Genomic DNA, 14859 nt, shown 5'->3' on the forward strand with positions numbered 1-14859 from the left:
GAACTCAAAACTGAACTAAAAATACATTTATATTGTGCTAAAAGTATGTTTGTAATACTATTAACACTGTGTGCTCTTTAATTACATAAGTAGTATATCAAGTTATATAGTCCAAGTGTATAATTATCATTTACAAACACAGTGAAGTATATTTACTGAATCTGCCTTGTGCCCTTGCAATGCTGGTTTAGTATACTAAATTATGTACTTTAAGTATTTACTAATGTGTACTCAAATACATGCTTAGCGTTGTATGTCATATACCCCTACAAGTATTTTACCTGTAGTACACAATAACAACATTTGCAGCATTATACAACTTCATTTCCAAAAAAAGTTGGGACATTGCGCAGAATTTAAATAAAAAAGAATGCAATGCTATGCAAATTATATAAACCATATTTTTAAAGGTAAATACTACAAAGACAACATATCAGATGTTGAAACTGAGAAACTTTATTGTTTTTTGAAAAATATGTGCACGTTTTGAGTTTGATGCCAACAACACATTCCAAAAAAGTTGGGACAGGGGCATGTTTACCACTGTGTTTCATCACCTCTTCTTTTAACAACACTCTGAGGGAACTGAGGAGACACTGCTGTAGTTTTGAAAGTGAAATGTTGTCCTGTTCTCGTTTGATATAGGATTTCAGCTGCTCAGCAGTTCGGGGGCTCATTTGTCATATTTTTCATTTAATAATGCGCCAAATGTTATCAGTGGTGACAAGTCTGGACTGCAGACAGGTCAGTTTTAATACTTTAATACTTTCAAACTTTTAATATGGAGCAATGCTGTTGTAATACATGCAGAATGTGGTTTTGTCATTGTCTTGCTGAAATAAGCAATGCCTTCCCTGAAAAAGACAATGTCTGGATGGCAGCATGTGTTGCCAAAACATGTATATATCATTCAGCATTATTGGCACCTTCACAGATGTGCACGTCACTCATGCCATATGCACTAATGGGGGAGCCATCATGAATACTGGCTTTTGAACTGTGCACTGATAACGAGCTGAGTGGTCTTTAGCCCAGAGGACACAGTGTCCATGATTTCCAAAAATAATTTCAAAATGTTGATTTATTGGACCACAGGACACTTTTCCACTTTACCTCAGTCCATTTTAAAAGAGCTTGGGCCCAGAGAAGGTGGAAGCGTTTCTGGATCCTGTTTATATGTGGTTTCTTCTTTGCGTTTTAGAGTTTTAACTTGCATTTGAGGATGCAGTGACAAACTGTTTTCACAGACAGTGGTATTCAGAAGTGTTTCTGAGCCCATGCAGTGATTTCCACTACAGAATCATGTCTGTTTTTAATGCAGTGCCACCTGAGGGCCCAAAGATCACGACCAGCAAATACTGGTTTTCAGCCTTGTCCCTTGCATACAGAGATTTCTCTGGATTCTCTCTTTTAATGTTATTATGTACTGTAGTAGATGAAAAGTGGCAGTTCATTGCTATTTTATGTTGAGAAACGTTATTCTTGAATTGTTGCACTTTTTGCTCGTGCAGTCTTTTACAGAGTGGTGAACCCCTCCTCATCTTTACTTCTAAAAGACTCAGCCTCTCTGAAACGCTTTTTTATACCCAATCATGTTACTAAACTGTTGCCAATCAACAACAATGTGTTTTTTTTAGCATTATACAACTTTACCAGTCTTTTGTTGCCCTGCCCCAACTTTTTTGGAACATGTTGTTGGCATCAAATTCAAAATGGCACATATTTAAGTATGCATTAATGCTTTGATAAGTAAAAAATAACTGTATATGTGTGAGAGAGAGCACACTCCTCTACACACAATATATTATACAAATATGTGGCACATAATTTTCAAAAAACAATAAAATTGCTCAGTTTCAACATTTGATATGTTGTCTTTGTACTATTTTCAATGAAATATAGGGTTTAAATGATTTGTACATCATTGCATTTTGTTTTTATTTACATTTTGCATAGCGTCCCAACTTTTTTGGAAATTGGGCTGTATATGTAACCTTCCAACATTACTTAAGTGTACACTAAAATATAGTTAAAGTGTACAACCACTGTATTTAAATGACCATTTATTTTATACTTTGTAACTTATAATACAAGATGGTCAAGATGGTTGTATTAACAACACAAATAATTTTTCTTAAACACTTACAGGTAATACACTTAATGTATTTATGTAAAACGCTAACATTTTAAGCATTTCAAAGTGCTTCTTTATTTTCCCCAAAGTTAAATATTACCCCCATTTTTCAAAGAAGCATTTGTATTAAAATCAAAATGGTTAAAAACACAGTCAGCAGTTTCTTGACTAGGAAAGCTCCTCTGGTGTCAGAACATAATCAGGGGTGTGAGGCCTTGACAAATGTTAAAGTCTGTCAAGTGTCTTTAAATATCTTTGGCACAGTTGGTCCTGGTGCTGCGCTGGACAGTCATGTTGTTGTCCATGTTTCATGAGGTCTCTATTTCTACACTGGACAGTGCTGCAAAATCTGACTGCTAGGCCACTAGAAGAAGAGAAAAAAGAGAACAAGAAATAAAACATCTGTAGTCAGGTATGCAAACAAGTAATCAAATCAGAAACACAGGGTGGAAAAGACCTACATAGTAAGAAGTGAATATACTGCAAAAATGATCACATTACAGTATGATTGTCTCCAAAAGTGAAAAAGTAACAAAATTAGCTAATGCCATGCCAAAATAGCTAAACATACACTTTTAGCAAAAAGCATTCTATACAGTACCAAAAAAGGGATCTTTGACTTAGTGGAACCCCTTTTGGTGCTATATAGAACCCTTTTCAAAAAGGTCCTATATAGAACCATCTACAGCTCATTCTCCATCAATCTAAGGAACCCTTTAACATTGCAAAGAACCCTATAATCATGCATAGGGTTTTTTGAGTGTTCATGGTTCTATATGGAATTCTTGATTAAGGGAGTTACAGTTCTCTGGTGTAAGAACACGTCATGAATTTGATGTAGACTTTTTCTTAGGACCTTTCTCAAGAACAAATATAACAGAAAACTTAGGAAGATATTGCTGAATGAGGCCCAATGAAAATTTATGACCCTGTAAATGCCAAAACACTGAAATAGTAAACAGTGAATGTTATTATTATGTATTTACAGTAAGTAGTAGTTTGACATGCAATAACAATGAATATTTGGTAAGCAAAATTTGGTCACCATTTTTAGAATATGAAGTACTGAATATGAAAATAAATATAAATATGAGGAATATATATTTTATTAGACTGTTACTCCCGATGCTGTACAGCTTTCTCTGTTATTATGGAAATGTCTACAGCTCCATTCATCATTGAAAATGTCTGTATTTTTACAGCTTTCTACTAATTGTTACAATATCAGCATCATATTAGAATCACTGTATACATTTACCTGCAAGAAACTGGTTTTATATTAATGAAAAATCCTTCCAGATGTTTTGAACAGTTATTCTAAACTTTCAAAGAGTACTGTAGGTATCACATAAGACTCAGATGTGAAATTTAAATGTGAAAATATTGCCTTCAGTTCATCACTGATGGTTTGCATAAAGGTACATTGAGTGATGATATACTGAATTGACAGGTAGGATGAATTGTACTGAGTCAGTGTTTCTGATTCAAATGGCAGTACTGGGTGCTATATGTTGTGTATATAATAAGTTTGATTTAATGGCAGTAGCAGAACCTATATATATATATATATATATATATATATATATATATATATAGAACCATCTACAAAACATTCTCCATCAATCTGAAGAACCATTTCACCAAGCAAAGAACCATTTAAGCATGATAGGTTTCTATATAGAACTCATTGTTCTAAATAGAACCAATGCCTTTATTATTATTATGTAAGAACACATGAAGAACCATCTTTTTTAAGTGTGTAAAAGAGCTGATTTCCAGCATTCCACAACTACCTTACAGGGGATACTGTGTTCTCTAGAAAAGTTTTACTGCACTGACATTCCATTTCACCTCTTTGAAAAAAGGCCAAAAACACATGTCTAAAGTAATTGTTACACTATGTGATTTTCCAACGACTTTACAGGAATGGGCAAAGCAAGAGATTGTGTTTTTCCTCTCAGACGTTTACAGTCCAGACTGTTCCTCACTTTGGTGGCACAGGTCACTGACCAGCCATGCCCTCATCTGAAGAAGATGCTCTGTCTCCCCTTATTAAAATCATACAGCCTTAGGCATAACAAGCCTGCCGTTAATTACGAGTTTAAGCATGCAGTTACAGAACTCCTATAGAGTGAATCGTTAGCATTTGTTCAGTGGCCCAAAAGAAACAGCAGGAGGCCTCTTTCATAAAAGCGTTTCTTTAAAAATAATAACAAGAAGAGCTTCAACTGAACCAGTCATCGCATGAGGCATGGGCATTGTTACTTCAAGGACAAACACACAACACATTTTGAGACTGAATGGTCAGATGAAATACTGCAGTTGTCTCCTCAGTGATCTTAAGCCTTTAGGAAGCTTAAATGCCAGTTTTCCATACACAGATAATCCGAAACTAGAATCAGCTGCACTTGTTCTACTGGTGCTGAACCATTGGTATACAAGACTATTTTGCTAATCACTTGTTATTCCTCTAATAGTATTCTTTCTCCTTGTTTTCTTATGAGTCATATTAGACCGCGTGTCACTGAACTCAACTCGTGATTCTTTACCCTGAGGGGAACTTTGAGGTTTTGCCAGCCCAGCTCTTTTCTCTTCTTCACTTTGCCGCACTAGGTGTGTCTTCTGTTCAGTACATTGGATAGTTTACAGAACACCTTTGAAAATGTTCAGAATCCGATACACAGGATGCTCATGATAGCTCTTGGATAGAATTGATGATGTTATCCAGGATCAAGTGGTTGAAAGTTACACTTGTGTAGACATTCGGAAACTGTTAAACTAACACTTCAACACACATGAAATCATAATGTATTGTTTATTATTTTTATCATAATGCAGGTGGTAGTACTTTTTATTAATTAAAATATCTTTGTTTCTGGAGCCTGACTCCAGTGGTTTAAATTCATATGCATTTCCAGTGAATTTCCAGGAATTATATATGTTCACTTATGTTAACTCTCAGAACCTGTTGTGACAAGGAATTACAAGTAAACCCTCAGGGCCTTTAATGCCTTCAGAACAACTGAGAACCTGTTGTGACAAGGGTGCACAGTTGAACCCTCAGGGCCTTTGAAGCCTTCAGATGATGCCTACTTATTTCTGAGAACTAAATGCCCAGCAGGAAACTGACCAATGAGGAATTGTTTTTCTCTGTGGAATCTAGACAGATGTAGCTAAGCGAGCTCTCCTATTGGTTAAGAACTTCAAAAGTTGAAAAGAAGCCCCAGGTAACTACAAAGTGATAGAGGAATCAACTAATCACATTTTGATTTCCAATAAGTGGGACCAGTATTGTAAGAACAAATCTTCTGGAAGTCCTAGATTCGTCACTCACTGTGAATAAGAACTGCAGCCTAATCAATGGGTTGTTAGAAACAAAAAACAGCAGCGGCAGCTCAATACCAGCCTCACTACTTTACACTGTGAAACAGCTACCGTGTAAAATATATGCTAATATGTCTGTCACAAGCTTCAAGTAAAATATGGAATGTCTTTTAGAAGCTTCAAATGTCTGTGCTTAATCTACAGTGGCAACAAAATGTTCATGTGTATTGTCGTTATCTTAGCGCTAACAAACTAATAGAATTCTGTAGCAATGCTAGCAGAAAATAGCATTATTGTAGAGGTGGGTTTTTGTTCATGTTTTGTCCCAGTTTTGACATTTATGGCCTGATTTCAAAGTCTATCTCTAATAATCACAGTTCACCACTGTACAGAGGAGTATATAGAGAAGTGTGCTCTCTCTAACACACACCACAATGATAAACTACTTAATTTTTATTTATTTATTTATTTTTGTTTTTGGTTTGCTGCGACAATGGCTCAGTTTGATTTATTTCACTGACCAGTAATTTAGTGTTTTAAGACATTAAAAATATTTTGTTTTGATAACGGTTTCTGTTTAGCTGATTGAGGAGAATGTATATGTCTGTGGGGGATAGGTGTGGAGGTGAGGGTGAAGTTGTGTGTGTGGGGGAGAGGTTAGGTGTGATTGTGGGTAACTATAAATTATCACAAAAAGATTCTGAGTTTTAATATAGGCTAAGTGAAGAAGAAGCACTGAAAACAGTGAAGTTAATCTGCTGTATTGTATGATTTTCTTTTATTTTCTGATTAATATTACTTCAGAGACGCTTATGTAGGTTTCCTTGCCAGTGTGTCCTGATGAATAAGAATAAAGGAAAGAAAAATGAAACAAAGGAAAGCAAAAAATAATCTTTCAAACTAAGCTTTGTCTCCATTTGAAACTATCAATGTAATCAGAGTGGATTCAAAATAACAAAACAAAAGGAAATATTTAAATATATTTCCTGTAATTTTTATCAAAAATTTGCTCAACAAATGGTTGCTTAGAAGTTGGTACAGCTACAGCTATTGGAACAGCTCATGTCTTCAGCTGCATCAGAGAGGGAAGAGGTGCCTACTCTTTGTTCCTCAGTGACTGTGTGCATTTTACAGATTAGCGGCTTGGCTGAGCTCACTTTTTTGGGTTATAATCACAGAAACTCTGTCTATTACATTAGCTATTTAAATAAAATGCTTACTTGCTGCATTGAATCAAATCCTGTGCTTCTTTATAAGCTTGTGCTTGTTACAAAGGACTGCAAATGGAGCTAATGTCTAACGGCTAGCTAGCTTACATTACTACAACATATTTTCTGCTCGGCATTTCAGGCTGTCCTGTTTTCTGGAAGAAAGGTATCAGAAGTTGCCTGCCCTCTTTTTGCTTTTTCTCTGTCTCTCTCCTCTCGTTTTGTTTCAGGAAATCCTGACGTAGGTTTTATTTTAACCAGATCAGAATTGGTGGACAGCCACTACCCGCTCTGTATAGACAACAATGTGTAAGTTACATGATAAGTGTGTGCACATGGATCAAACCACTGAACCTGAACTGAAAATCAACTTTATTGCCTTTGTAAGGCCCCCCCCCATCAAGGGGGTGTGCTCTGGTTAGTCAGGTCCATCATCACCCATGGCCCGACACTCCTGAGCTTAGCTGTGAAAAGCACTAGCACTCCATACTGCCAACATTATGTTTGGTTGTTGTTCAGAATAGCATCTTATTCCTGTGTGTGTTTTCTTAAAGAGGTATTTTGAGATCGCAAGTCATAATTATGAGATTATAAGTCATAATTCTGACATAATGTCTCATTATTATACGATAGGTCATTATTATGAGATACTAAGTAGTAATTATGAGATACTAATCATAATTATGATATACTATGTAGCCAGAAGTATGTGGACATCTCACCATTCCACCCATATGAGCTTGTTGGACATTCAGCACGGCAAAAATGTCACTAACTGACTTGTGGCACAAGTGGCACCTTATAACAGTGCCACGGTTAACGTCAGTGCGCTCTTCAATACGACCCACACTATAGCCAGTGACTGTCTATGGAGATTGCATGGGTATGTGCTTGATTTTATGTGCTATGGGTATGTGCTAGCAACAGCTGTGGCTGAAACACCTGAATTCCATTATTAGGAGGGTATCCTAGCTTTATTCCTGGGGTGAGGCTCAGTTAGTTCCCTCGTGGATCTTGGCAAATGATGGAAACAATATAACGTAATTACTATACATGAAAACCAAGTGAGCAAAAGTGAAGGGGCTTGCCTGCTCAGACATGCTTTTAAAGTAAAATTTGCCCTATGATTAGAAAGCCCATCACATGTATTTTATCATCAATGATTTCCATTAGTATTCATACTATAGAATGGGAGGTACACAGAAGAAGCATAAACAACTCAGAATTCGTGCCCATAATGCAGCTTTATTTTGACTCAGCCAGTGTACAAGAGAGGAAAATTGCTCTTATTTTCAAGAGGGAAATATGCACTATGAACCTATAGCTTGTCCATGTTCTGCCATAGAGTCCCGCCTAAGGTTATTATTCAGAACACAAACTTGGGTAACAGAAACTCACACTCCCAGAAAAGAGAACCTACCCAACCTGCTAAGAAATACGCATATTACATACTGCTCTGGCAACACAATATATAGCAACAGTCAGGCAAATGCACTGCTTTTAGTATCTCAGGTCATAATCTTAATAATAATAAGAATAATAATATTGAATGTGTCCCTTTTTTCCCTTTTTTAGAATACTAAGACCAAATAACATTTCACCTCTTTTTAACCAGGTTCCAAGGGGCAAGGTGACACTCAAAAACAAGGGGTAGGGGTAAAAATAAGAAATGGGATTGGGCCTTAGACTCTCCCCTGCATTTGTAAATTCCACTCACTGTCTAGGTCTCCCTTATTGCGCAACAGCTATTATACTAGAACAGTTAACACATGCTTCATCTACAGCACGTGTAGCTAAGACAGTCATACACCTTTTCAAGCTGCTGCTCACGTTTAGTTGCCTCGCATCACAAAGATTTTACCCCCTGCCTGTAAGAGATGAAACACCATACACTGTACAGCTACTCTAGGCTGAAGTAGATGTGGATTAAACTTTGTATTAAGTATCAAAATGACTGACACCATTTGATGTGTCCAGTTTTCCTGCTGTACTCCAGTTTAGTTCACAGCTTCAGTAACAAAAAAACAAGGAAGACAGATAAGTTCATGTAGACTGACTGTTTTGTAACAGAATAACACCTTTAAATATTAAAGGGCAGAGAGTTCATGGAGAGGAAATCACTGAAAACATACAGTCTCTAAAATATACAGAATACTGTACAAAAAGTACATTAAAGACACAGCAAATGTTAATGAAGTTAAAAATGTAAAGGAGCTGAATATGAGACTTTCAGAACTTTTTATTTGTCTTCTGGTTCTTTATGCCAATGAGTTTGTTCTACTCCAGTGATTTTACATTCGTACAAAAAAGGCAACTTGTTACAACATCATCTTATATCACACTATAAATGGTAAGATGATGCCCCCTATTGACTAATCACATTTTAACGGAACAGTATGAACATCATAAACCTTTATGCTGACATCAAATAAGTTGGTCGTCTTATAAAGGCTTAATAATCATCATGGAATGGGTACTCGGGATGGTCACTCCACCTGACAGTAAGTAAATAAATTTCAGTATAAGGCAATCTGAATGTACAATCATGTAATATATGATTACATGCTCTTTATTCAAGAGTCAGACAATATCAGATGGTTTAAAAGCCAATTAAATGTATTAAATGCTCTTAACAGACTAAATGGAGCACTTTGGTACCAGGACTGAAAGTTTGAGCTTCTACCATATTATGTATTATCACTTCTACAAATGCAATTACTTGTATTCTAACTGATAGAGAAGTAAGCAAAATTTAGTAAAGTGAGCAAATTTGGCTGACAACAGGGAGAAAAGTGATCCTGAAAGAGCTGGTACTCACGTTTGGGGCTCCACAAAGCGAATATTTTTATTCAGTCCTTCAATGAGCTTCATTTCATCATCAGTGAGAGAAAAATCAAATATCTGAACGAGATCAAATAACAAAATGATCATTAACAGAGAGCATTATAAAATGTACATTTTAGTGTGTGGTGTGTTCAGCTAGCCCATATGTACCACAAATGATTGAGATTCAGTTCTGTGTGACACACAAGTAAACAGCACATTCACATTAAACCACTTGAATGGCCAGTGCCCACCGGTTGGCCCAAAGTTTTATTACACACTTCTATATCCTAAGAATAGCTCGACCAGTTTGCATTGAAGTCCCTGTAGTTACTCAATAATAAGCCTTAGTATGTAATAAGCCTGGGAGGAGTTTCCGAACAAGCTGAGCCTTCTGCTCGATGATAGATAGAGGAAATGTAAAGTGGTGAAACATGATATTATTGGTTGATATTAATTTTTTCCCCAAATGTTGGTGCACAGTGATATAATGATATAATGAAAAATCAGAAGTTTTAGAGACAAGGTCACACTTCAATCAAAGATTACTGAAAATGTAAGAGTTAAATGGTATTATTTGAAGAATTGTGCTTAATGTACTTTATGTTAGCAAACTAATTTATTTCAAATGCACAAATGAATCTGATCCAACAAAGCCATAGTAAAATGTTTGCATGACAGCATTACAGCCTGGGAACACCAAGGCAACATGATTAGAGTTAGGTTTAACAAACAGTTTTGATCAGTCTGCTTTTGTAAGCAAAGTTCCAGAAAGAATTACCATAAACTGACCTGGAAATTGTTTGTGATCCGTTGAGGGTTGAAGCTCTTCGGGATGACAACCACTCCTCTCTGAGCATTGAACCTCAGGGCTACCTGAGCAGGACTCTTGTTGTACTTCTTCCCAATGGAGACTAACACCTCATCTTCCAGCAGTGGGGGGCATTTCAAGTTAACCCTGACAACAAAGAGTGCGCAATAAGATATGATACTTTGAACCATGGACTGATTATCAAATCACAGCATGCCTCACGATCACTTTCATCAAGAGAGTATGGCCTAGTTTGCATCAGTACTGAACTGCTTTTTCTTAGGTGCTACAATTGTTCCTGAGGATACTGAACCAGATTAGGCCTGAAGTAAAAAGCACATGCATAAATAGGGTTACAAATATGGACCAGTTAGTACCAGGAAGCATCTCGAGAGGTTCCAAGAGGGCTGTAGCCCACAATGACAATGTCATTTTGCTGACAAAACTCCAGAAGCTTGGGCTGAGTAAAGTAGGGATGGCACTCAACCTGAAATAATAGTGAGAAATGGATTTTAACAAGTATGTATGAAGCACTTAAAGCTACCAAAAGCAAGTACTAAAATTGTGGGAGTCATTGACTCTGTACATTCAGAGCACTGTTCACTATAGCCCATTAGTCAGTGTCTTACAGTTGGATGATTTCCTTCTTTTATAACCAAATTACTAAACCTCACACAAACATTAGAGATTTATTTGTACATTCTCCACAAAACCACTTCCCAAAGAGGTTTGACCACCTATGAGTACAGATATATTTAGCTCTGATGTGGGTCTATATGGTTCCAACAAAGCAGTTTTTTTTAAGCAGATAGATGGCACAGCATGAGATGTACAGCATAAATGAACTTACTTGGTTGGAAACAGGTCTATGTTTGAGTCCAGGTTTGTTCAAAATCAGCTCCAGCTGTCTTCGGTTGAAGTTTGAAACCCCAAGTGACTTTGTCAGGCCTGCATCTTTGCAAGCCTCTAATGCCTACCCAGCACACAACGTAACAAAGATGACTCAGTGGAGCTGGCTGGGTCCAGTTACAAAATGTATTAGACAACAATGAATCTGTAATGCATAGTCCAAAGTCATTAACAGGCCACCAGGAGACATAATAATGCACTGAAAATGTCCAAGACGAGACAGGAGCCACAGACACTATACAAACAGCAAGGCAATGATCAGAGATGTGGAACATGAGAACAGTAAACACAGAGAGAGTTTAGCACAGAAATGCTGTATCCAAACATGCCTTGATGAAGCCTGAAGGGGAAAGACAGTGTGCATATAATAGGAGCAAACAAAAGAAACAAGGAACAGGTGTAGCCAATGAACAGTAACTACATTACTAGACAGGCAGAGACCTCTAGTGGAGGAAATACAACAAAAAATAGGAAAAGCACCACACAATCATTCATAAAGTTACTGCTGTATTTAGCAGTAAGTGTGCGCTGCAAAGACTTGCACAAGTATAAAGCAGCTCTCACCTCCCATGTAGCACACAGGTCTGTCTCATGGTAGATGTATTTCCCATTTTTATCTTTAGGGTAGAATTCATCACCTGGCTGAAACAAGAACACAGCTCTATTGCAAAATCGTTCAACACATCAGTCTGTGCTGTGATTCACAGGGTCTATAATTTGTCTTTAACTTATATTACAGATTATAGACAGGTGACTTATTAAGTCGTAATTCATTTTGACATGAACAATTTTGAATTAAACAGGTTGTTTTTACTGTGTCTTTAAAACTGATTTATGTAAATAATCTCTGTTCTGATAAGATGTCCTGTATTGTGCCTTGTTACAAAATACAAAACAGACCTTTTTGCAGCTTAGTTTGCAAAAAAGAAAACAATTTTATTTCAGTTATCATTATTATTACTCTTTTCCACTATATGGACTTTCTGGGTACTCTAAGAACAAATGAATATCAAGTTTCATGTTCAGTGTTACTAGAAATACTTTACCTTAAGGGCCATGGGAAGCTCAATAAGGTACAGATCAACATAATCCAGCTGTAAAGTCTTCAGTGTTCTCTCTAGTGCAGGTCGAACCAGCTCAGGAGGGTGGAAGGTGCTCCACAGCTGAAATCCAGAACAAACAAATAGAAATAACAAAGACTTCAAATGAAGTTTGAGCAATTCAGTGTTTGAATTTAACCTAAAAAGAGTACATGTGACCTAAAGATGAAAGACCCACGATCATATTTAAACTAATGTGGGCTGCTCAACAAATGTGATCATACATTTGAATTTCAAATGTGTGTTCATTCTTAATGGTTTAATATCATCAGTTACTGAATACACATCTATTTTTTTATATGTTTGTTATGTACATATACTGTACTGGCTAAATACGTAATTCAGTGTGACTCTCTACATATGACCTTGTCCATTATTAAGCGTTCCCACGTGAAGGAAGAGTTGTAGCTTCCAACTGCAGTACCTTTCCACAATAAAAGATGTCCTCTCTTCTAACAGTTCCATCTGAAATCTTCTCCCGAATGGCCTGCCCAACTTCATGCTCATTAAAATAAACCAACGATCCATCAAAATGCCTGTAGCCAACATCTATAGCCAGCTTCACACACTCTCGTGCTGTACCTTCAGAAGTCTGTAAGAGACAGAATTACTCATTGTAATTTCTGTTTGTCATATTAGCATGTTACCAAATACACAACTACTTACATGGAAAAATGAATACAATAGCCTGAAACTTTGTGAAGACAACTGTCTTCTCAAGCTTGATGCCCATTAAACCTGATCACATTCCCACACTAGCATTTATTGCAGCATTAACAACTGCATAGATTCAGAGTCTTACTGTTCGCTGATCTCCATAGGTCCCGAGTCCTATGATGGGTATCCTGTTGCCATCACTTAATGGAATGGAGTGGTTCTCAGCAGTCAGCGTGAGGCTCATCTTTTCACTCTGGTGTGAGAGCATGTACTAGGTTTAAGGTTTTTTTTTCCTTATCAAACATATCTGTAATCTATTGAATACCTTTGGTCTCAGTTTCCACCAGTTCATTTTGATTAATGCTTTCTGAAAACCTCTCCTGAACCTCCCAGAGAACTTCTAGGTTTGTCTGCAGGACAGCAAAGAGATGATCTAATGGGATCCTTAGAAAAACATTTAAATGTGAGATCACTTGGGAAGTCAAAGTTCCCAAAGGCCACTTAACATAACTGCCAGATTTTGGTTTTAAAATGAACCCAAAATCGGATTATACATGATTCCGCTTATTTAGTTAGAATCCATCAGCGATTCTGCTCTACTTGTTCTACTCAGCTCCCAACACACCTCAGTTAGGAAAGAAACAAACTGGCTAGAAATTGTTGATGCAGGAGAGCAATTATCACAAGACTTCAAGCAGCATAATGAGTAAAGCTTAAGATAAAGGAAACTTCTGACCAGTCGTTCATATATATGGATGGTTTTAGCCACTTTGATCAACTCCTAGTGTATTAGCGCTGATCAACACTATCATAAAGATATGTAACTACACTTTTATATCACATTGTTGACCACAGATGATAAAACAGAGCTGACAAAACAGAAGGAGGGCCGGAGGGTAGACTTCAATAATACTGAATGTGCACTTTCTTTCCCTTTTTTAGAATAATTAGGCCCAATAACACTTCACCTCCTGCCCCTACCACTTAGCACTTACCCCTCTGCTTTGTGTGTTCACATCTAGGGGTAGGGTGTCCTGACTGTTGTTGAGATGGAGGGGTAGGGCAAAGTGTTAGAGCTACAAGGTCCTCCAAACGGAGGTTTTTCAGAGGCACAATCCAAACGGAGTGTGGAACAGGACAATTCTAACAGGAAGCTGGAGAGTAGCTGACTTTAGCTTCGTTTCACTGAAGAATGAGGGGTGGGCAACAATAAATAATCGTATCCCCCATCTATAAATCTTCAAAATACACCTTTTACAGCTTAGCTGGAGATCACATACTCTTTTTGTTTAATATTCTAAACAAATGAATTGTTAAATCATACTATTAGTGCTTATATTACATGAACTGGGCGTAGCTTTATATTGTCCTTTCTCCTAAAACCGCTGCGATGTAGCTACAGCGCCATTAGCTAACTACGTACACTGGTTTGAAAAACTAACAAATTTCTCTAAAAAATGCCAGCGTTTTCGACAAACGTGCTCTAACATCGAATATAAAACTACAGTGAAGAAATAACTGAACTTTTAAATAGTATTCCCACCTAAAAATGAAGATTTGTGAGCAGAAGGTTCACCAACACAAGCACTCTTCACAACACATTTAATGAATGAAGAGGAAGAGAGTCGGTTGCTCCCCTTACTGCTCCGCTACTCCACCTACTGGCGATTTCAGGTATTGCAGGTCAGGAAATACTAGTATTGCTCTAGAACAGATTCCCAGAATTAAACAGCTTTAAATCTTCATTCATTTTGACCTCTCACTATCACTGCAGACTGGCAGGGTCGCCTACACAGCACCACTAGTAGCCAGTTAATGAAGTACTGTTCTTTTTTATTTGAGGTTTATCTCATTTCATAGGGGAAGATTTCAACCACTCCCCTTTTAACTCAG

General features: G+C 37.0%; 1 protein-coding gene across 2 annotated transcripts; it reads right to left on the reverse strand.

Moving 5' to 3' along the window:
• Window positions 1-2046: 2046 nt before the first annotated feature.
• On the reverse strand, window positions 2047-13340 carry LOC118811843 (aldo-keto reductase family 1 member D1-like). Of its 2 annotated transcripts, none has more exons than XM_036576380.1 (10): window positions 13292-13340; window positions 13112-13219; window positions 12734-12901; window positions 12256-12372; window positions 11774-11851; window positions 11151-11273; window positions 10678-10787; window positions 10282-10447; window positions 9485-9567; window positions 2047-2498 (listed from the first exon to the last, which is right to left on the reverse strand). In XM_036576380.1, exons 1-10 carry the CDS (start codon window positions 13316-13318, stop codon window positions 2360-2362), a joined length of 1119 nt encoding a protein of 372 aa, XP_036432273.1. In that variant the 5' UTR covers window positions 13319-13340; the 3' UTR covers window positions 2047-2359. The 2 variants fall into 2 exon arrangements, with proteins under 2 accessions (XP_036432273.1, XP_036432274.1); XM_036576381.1 differs by lacking the exon at window positions 2047-2498 and adding an exon at window positions 7868-9161 and having other exon boundaries at window positions 13292-13333.
• Window positions 13341-14859: the final 1519 nt, after the last annotated feature.

This window comes from Colossoma macropomum, unplaced genomic scaffold, assembly GCF_904425465.1.
Source record: "Colossoma macropomum unplaced genomic scaffold, Colossoma_macropomum, whole genome shotgun sequence".
Taxonomy (NCBI): Eukaryota; Metazoa; Chordata; class Actinopteri; order Characiformes; family Serrasalmidae; genus Colossoma; species Colossoma macropomum.